Genomic DNA, 7,217 nt, shown 5'->3' with positions numbered 1-7,217 from the left:
CTCGTGTCGCGTTATTGTTCTCCCGGGCCCGCCGCCGCAGTCGCCGTACTGAAGAAATACTTTCCCGGGAATTTGCGGACCTTTTCCCGGGCTCCCGCGGGAATTCCCGTCAGAAAAAAAACAAAAGAAGAAACAAAGTGCCCACCAAAATGCATTTATATGTATAGATACTTCATATGTTCAATAGAATATTGATATTTTTCTTGTTTAAAACGTTTTATTTGAACGAAATATGAACATATAGCCTGCAATACAATTATTAAATTAAAATATGAATAATGTTATAGGCCTACTACGCTATTCAGAAAACATGATCTTAAAGGAGAAGTCCATGCTAGAATGCTTTCTTATCTTTCTTACCTTTCTTTGTAGTTGTTACGTCCCCACCAAAGAGGTCCAGGTGTTTTTTTGTGCAAAAACTCCTTATTGGCTATTTTCCCTAACATAAGCCCTCAATGAATTGCATTGCATTGAATGGGAATTGAATGGGGCTATGGGGTGTTATGCTAATTTGCTTATTTCCATCGAAAGAAGTAGTATAGTGTGCCGCTTGGGATGTTATTTACATTATGAAGAGAGGATATATACAAAGAAATTATAATTTTGAGCGATGGAAATAAGCGAATTAGCACAACACCCCCATAGCCCCATTCAATTCCCATTCAATTCAATGCAATTAATTTAGGGCTTATAGGGAAATAGCCAATAAGGAGCTTTTGCACAAAATAACACCTGGACCTCTTTGGTGGGGACGTAACAACTACAAAGAAAGGTAAGAAAGCATTTTAGTATGGAATTCTCCTTTAAGGAGTTTGCACTAATGTGACTGTCGAAGCATGGGGGGGAAATAAACGACCTCACGTCTTTCTTTCACCCTTTGAGCAGTGCTGCTGGGTCCCCTTCTCCGCTGCAGAGAATGTGATCATCCCGCTTTTTACTTTATGAAAAGTCCGATTGGGTGCTAAAATAGCCAGCACGGCCAGTGCGCAGCACAGCACACTGATGATTAGTGATTATTATATTGGGGGAGAGAGAGAGAGAGGCTGCGTGCTGGTGGTTATTATAAAACAAATTGTAGCCTATATACTCATCTTTGTTTGTGTTCCGTTTGCCGTTATTGCTGAGTGACGCACACATGCAGGCAAAACCACCAACATTTACGGTCCCGCTGGCTCCCCCGTTGCAGCGTGTGATCCATAATTCCATATAAATATCATCAAACATGTTTGAAAATTATGGGAGGGTTCAGATTGGACATTTGACCACAGGGGAAATAACGTGCACTGTGTGAAAACTCCTTTAGTGTAATTTCTAACAAGAAAAAACAACAACCTCCGGGATGACGGGTCCCAAAGACATTTACGGGGGGGAAATTGCGTGCCCTGTACCCGGGAGGACTGGAATCCCGGGATCCCGGCATTAAACCCTAGTGGGAGGGGCCTATGCAAGCGACTGCGGCAACCACACTTTGCAATTTTTCAAAATTGTGACTTTTCTAGTTATTATTATTAATATTATTATTAATGTACAGCAATGAAATGCAAGACAGTAACAACTTTGTTGCACTTGCAACATCCTCCCGGTGAAGCTCCCCACTTGGATGGTTCCATGAGTATGAACTATGATAGTTAAAATAGCCAATCTACATGCTCACAATGTGTCGATGTAGATCGGCCAGTTGAACTATTAAAAAATGTTTTTCAAAATCACACCCGTGTGTGAAGTGGGTGGGCGCTCTGACAAGTACATGAATCATCTCGTACTGGTACTGGCCAATCATAATGCCTGCATGCTGCCACTGTCACATAATTGTGTGAAGTGCCACTTCACAACTTACCCGTTCGAGTCAAGCTTTTTCTAGTTTGACTCGAGCGCTGAGAGCGACACATGTGTTGCAGGCAGGGGGGCAGTCAGACACATTTTTTGTGAAGCCACTAAGGAAATGAAAGTTCATATAATGGCCTGTTGTGGCGCTATCATTGGGCTCAAAAAAACCCATAGCCCCATAGAAGTCCATGTATTTGGGCCCAACTTCACCTAGACTGTATTACCTTAATAAACATGGTCATGAATACTTTTCGCTTCCAGTCACTAGTTTAAAGTCTCATTTCTAATGTCATAATATTCTTTTTGGAAAATGATGGCCCCATTTATAAAATAAATGACCATAAAGTTGCGCATGTTCTGAGGGGCGTGGCTACCGTTACAGTCTATGAACGGGATTCCCCACCCACTCGAGTCAAAATAAAAACCAACGAAGAAGAAGGGGGGAAGTCCCGCCTCGTTGTCTGGGCCAGCCAATGGCCAAACTGGGCTCAAACGGATCTTGAAAGATGGCGACTTACAGTGCAAGGGATTTCAGGCTTCATTTTACGTTCACGTTAGACCCGGGGAACGCTTTGTCCATATTTTTTACAGTATGGTTGCAGGCCTATAAAGTCACCTAAAGTTCCCTCTCTGGAGGTTCCGCATGTGGAGAAGTTGTGCATGTGCAAATATATTCTTTCAGAGCGAACGCAAGTCTTTGCTTCTGGGGGGTCCCTGGAACAACATCTTTTCAGATGTGGATTTGGAAGCCAAAAACAGATTATTCTGGGGTCCTTGATACGAAAGGGTTTGAGAACCACTGACATAGAAACAAGGTTTTTCTGAAAACTGTCATGAAAGATGAGCTTTTAGATTGGCTATTTTCGCGGGCCTTCGGGGGCCCGTAACTCCATAATTGCGAACGCAGTGAGCACTTACTATGAGACCTAGCAGACAACGACGTCGACTCTGTGGGGGCTATGGGGCTACAGCCCCCATGAAGATCATCCGAACTCGACGGCTCTGCTAGCAGATCATGTCTGTCTGTCTGTCTGTGTGTGTGTGTGTCCCCTTTGTGCCCATATATGGAGCTGAGTGATTTGTTTGTGATTGATGCAACACACTCCATATTTGGACGTATAGCTGCTTTGGGGACTCCTTATATGGTTATGGCTAAGTTAAAAACTTAACTTCAAAATAAATCTTAAAAAAACCCAAATATGTACGAGCTGCGTTCGCTTCCCGCGTTTGCGCGTCTTACTGGGTGCTTGCATTTTCGGATTCAGCTGCAAATTACCTTTCCAATGGCATGATGCATGGAGTTATTGTTTTTCAAACTTTTGTGATATTCTGGCGCCCCGTTGGAAGGCTCGGCCCGACGCATGTCGCATCTACTTCCGAAGCCTGTGTAAATATAGAATGACAAAACTGGTTCACATATTTATTTACAACTATGTCGGTCGCATCGCTGAACCGACGTGCGACGACAGGGTTTGTTTGAGGTTTTCGAGTCTGGCGTCATGACGACACGGTTTAATTTGGGACTGGTGTCAGACACTGTCACAGTCAGCATGACATGTCATATGTGGGTAGAGCTGCCATGGGAACTCCATATATGGTTATGTCCAAGTGGAACTCCATATATGGTTATGTCTGAGTCATACTGAACTCCATAATGGTTAGGTGTGAGTCACAGTGATGTCACTCCAGCGCAGCCATTAGACATTTCGAACATAGTGTTTGCACCGGAATACCAACAAACAGAACAAGGCATGATGGAGGTGCTCACTGACGAGTTCGGGAGCATGAGCACCCGGCAGCTCGCCGCTCCTGTCGACACGGTGGCGGAAAAGTGGAAACTGCTGCCGGCGTTCCTGAAGGTGAGAGGACTGGTGAAGCAGCACATCGACTCGTTCGACTACCTCGTCAACGTGGACCTGAAGAAGATCGTGAAAGCGAACGAGAAGGTCACGAGTTTGGTCGATCCTACGTGGTACCTGAAATACCTCGACGTCCACGTTGGCACGCCCGACGTCCAGGAGAGCTTCAACGTGACGTGGCCCGTCTCGCCGCACGAGTGCCGCCTGCGGGACCTGACATACGCCGCGCCCGTCACGGTGGACGTGGAGTACATGCGAGGCGGGCAGAGGGTCATCCGCCATGCCGTGCCCATCGGGAGGATGCCTGTCATGCTGCGCAGCTCCCACTGCGTCCTGGCGGGGAAGACACTCGCCGAGCTGGCCGCGCTCAACGAGTGTCCCCTGGACCCGGGGGGCTACTTCGTGGTCAAGGGCCAGGAGAAGGTCGTCCTGATCAAGGAGCAGCTGTCCAAGAACCGCATCATCCTGGAGCGGGACCAGCGGGGCACGTTGGGAGCCTCCGTCACCAGCTGCACCCACGAGCGGAAGAGCAGGACCAACGTTGTGGCGAAGAAGGGCCGCTTCTACGTGAGACACAACACGCTGTGCGAGGACGCCCCCGTCGCCGTCGTGTTCAGAGCCATGGGCGTGGAGAGCGACCAGGAGATGATGCAGATGATAGGCACAGAGGAACACGTCATGGCCGTCTTCACTTCCAGCCTGGAGGAATGCCAGAAGGCGCGGGTCTTCAGCCAGACGCAGGCTCTGCAGTACCTTGGGAATAAGGTGCGGGCGCCGCTGCCGCGCAGGTGGGCGGGGCCCAAGAAGACCAAGACGGAAGAGGCGAGGGAGTTCCTGGCCTCGCTCCTCGCGCACGTGCCCGCCAAAGAGTTCAACTATCGTGCCAAGTGCGTCTACCTGGCCGTGATGGTGCGACGGGTCATCCTCGCCCAGCGGGACAACAGCAAGGTGGACGACAGGGACTACTACGGGAACAAACGTCTGGAGCTCGCGGGGCAGCTCCTGGCGCTGCTGTTCGAGGACCTCTTCAAGAAGTTCAACCAGGAGCTGAGGAGCACCGCCGACAAGCTCATCCCCAAGCAGAGCGGCGCGGGCGCCGCCGCGGCTCCGTTCGACGTGGTCAAGCACATGCGGCAGGACCAGATCGCCAGCGGCATGGCCGTGGCCATCTCCACGGGGAACTGGACGCTGCAGAGGTTCAGGATGGACCAGAAGGGCATGACGCAGAACCTCTCGCGCCTCTCCTTCATCTCGGCGCTGGCCACGATGACCCGGGTCTCGTCGCAGTTCGCCAAGGGCATGAAGGTGGCGGGACCGCGCTCGCTGCAGCCCTCCCAGTGGGGGATGCTGTGCCCCTCGGACACGCCTGAGGGCGTGGGCTGCGGCCTGGACAAGCACCTGGCCCTGATGACCCACGTCACCACCGACGCGGAAGACGACGGCCCCGTGGTCAGGCTGGCCTTCAACCTGGGCGTGGAGGACGTGGGCCTGCTCTGCGGGGAGGAGCTGGCCCACCCCGGCGTCTTCCTGGTCTTCCTCAACGGGAGCATCCTGGGAGCGGTCAGGGACCACAGCAGGCTGGTCCGTGCCTTCCGGCTGATGCGACGGGCCGGCTTCGTCGGTGACTTCGTCTCCGTCTCCACCAACGCGACCGACCGCTGCGTCTACATCTCGTCCGACGGCGGACGCCTCTGCAGGCCGTACATCATCGTGATGGAGGGACGGCCGATGGTGAACAATGGACACATAGAGGAGTTGTCCCAGGGCCGCAGGACATTCGAGGAATTCCTCTGCGAGGGCCTGGTGGAATACCTGGACGTAAATGAGGAGAATGACTGTCAGATCGCCCTCTATGAGCACATGATTGGCGAAAACACGACGCACATGGAGATCGAGCCCTTCACGCTCCTGGGGGTTTGCGCCGGGCTCATTCCCTACCCGCACCACAATCAGTCCCCCAGGAACACGTACCAGTGTGCCATGGGCAAGCAGGCCATGGGCACCATCGGCTACAACCAGCGCAACCGAATGGACACCGCCATGTACCTGCTGGCGTACCCGCAGAAACCCCTGGTGAAGACCAAGACCATCGAGCTGATCGACTTCGAGAAGCTGCCGGCCGGTCAGAACGCCATCGTGGCCGTGATGAGCTACAGCGGCTACGACATCGAGGACGCCCTGGTCCTCAACAAGGCCTCGCTGGACCGGGGCTTCGGCCGATGCCACGTCTACAAGAGCTCCAAGTGCGCGCGGAAGCGCTACGCCGACCGCACCTTCGACAAGTTCATGGGACCCATGCTGAACGCTGCCACGCACGAGCCCGTCTGGAAGCACCACATCCTGGACGCAGATGGGATATGCTCCCCTGGCGAGAGAGTGAAGAACGCGCAGGTGCTGGTAAATAAGCACGTGCCGACGGGCGCCCGAGGGATGCCGGAGGGCGAGCCCCCGCAGTACAAAGAGGCTCCCGTCAGCCACAAGGGCCCGACAGAGCCTTACGTGGAGAAGGTGATGATCTCGTCCAACACGGAAGGCGACACCCTTGTCAAGGTCCTGCTCAGGGAGACCAGGAGGCCCGAGGTCGGGGACAAGTTCAGCAGCCGACACGGGCAGAAGGGCGTGTGCGGCCTCGTCGTCCCGCAGGAGGACATGCCCTTCTGCGACTCGGGCATCTGTCCCGACATCATCATGAACCCGCATGGCTTCCCCTCCCGAATGACCGTGGGCCAGCTGATCGAGCTCCTGGCCGGCAAGGCCGCGCTACTGGACGGGCGCTTCCGCTACGGCACGGCGTTCGGCGGCAGCCGTGTGAGCGACGTGTGTGCGGACCTGATCCGCCACGGCGGCTACAGCTACCACGGCAAGGACTACGTCACGTCGGGGAGCACCGGCGAGCCGCTGGAGGCCTACGTCTTCTTCGGACCCGTGTACTACCAGAAGCTGAAGCACATGGTGCTGGACAAGATGCACGCGCGGGCCCGGGGCCCCGTGTCCGCGCTCACCCGACAGCCCACCGAGGGACGCGCCCGCGATGGCGGCATGCGCCTGGGGGAGATGGAGCGTGACTGCCTGATCAGCTACGGGGCCAGCGCACTGCTGCAGGAGCGCTTCATGATGGCCAGCGACGCCACCAAGGTGGACGTGTGCGGGCAGTGCGGCCTGCTGGCATACGCGGGCTGGTGTCACTACTGCCGCTCGTCGGGCCACGTGTCCTCGCTGCGCATGCCGTACACCGCAAAGCTGCTGTTCCAGGAGCTGCAGTCCATGAACATTGTGCCTCGCCTCAAACTGGAGCCATACAACTAGAAAACTCCGTCCATCCATCCATCTTCAACCGCTTATCCGTAGGTGGGTCACAGGGGAAACAGCTCCACCAGAGAGCTCCAGACTTCCCTCTCCAGAGCAACATTAGTGACTTCCTCCTGGGGGATTCCGAGGCATTCCAAGGCCACAGTCAGCATTGCTATGGAAAATAACCAGTATGCCAAGCATGGCCTTTGAAAGGTTGGAGAAGATCTGATTGCCTCCCAA

General features: G+C 53.6%; 1 protein-coding gene across 1 annotated transcript; it reads left to right on the top strand.

Moving 5' to 3' along the window:
* Nucleotides 1-3,581: 3,581 nt before the first annotated feature.
* Nucleotides 3,582-6,992, top strand: LOC308321917 (DNA-directed RNA polymerase III subunit RPC2-like; the record flags this gene model as incomplete). Its single annotated transcript, XM_080773015.1, has 1 exon — nt 3,582-6,992. One exon carries the CDS (start codon nt 3,582-3,584, stop codon nt 6,990-6,992), a length of 3,411 nt encoding a protein of 1,136 aa, XP_080629141.1.
* Between the last annotated feature and the right edge of the window lie 225 nt (nt 6,993-7,217).

This window comes from Protomyctophum bolini (assembly GCF_963924005.1).
Source record: "Protomyctophum bolini genome assembly, chromosome: 9".
Classification (NCBI taxonomy): domain Eukaryota; kingdom Metazoa; phylum Chordata; class Actinopteri; order Myctophiformes; family Myctophidae; genus Protomyctophum; species Protomyctophum bolini.
The sequence above is the reverse complement of the archived record's forward strand: the minus strand, read 5'-3'. Positions and strand labels throughout refer to the sequence as shown.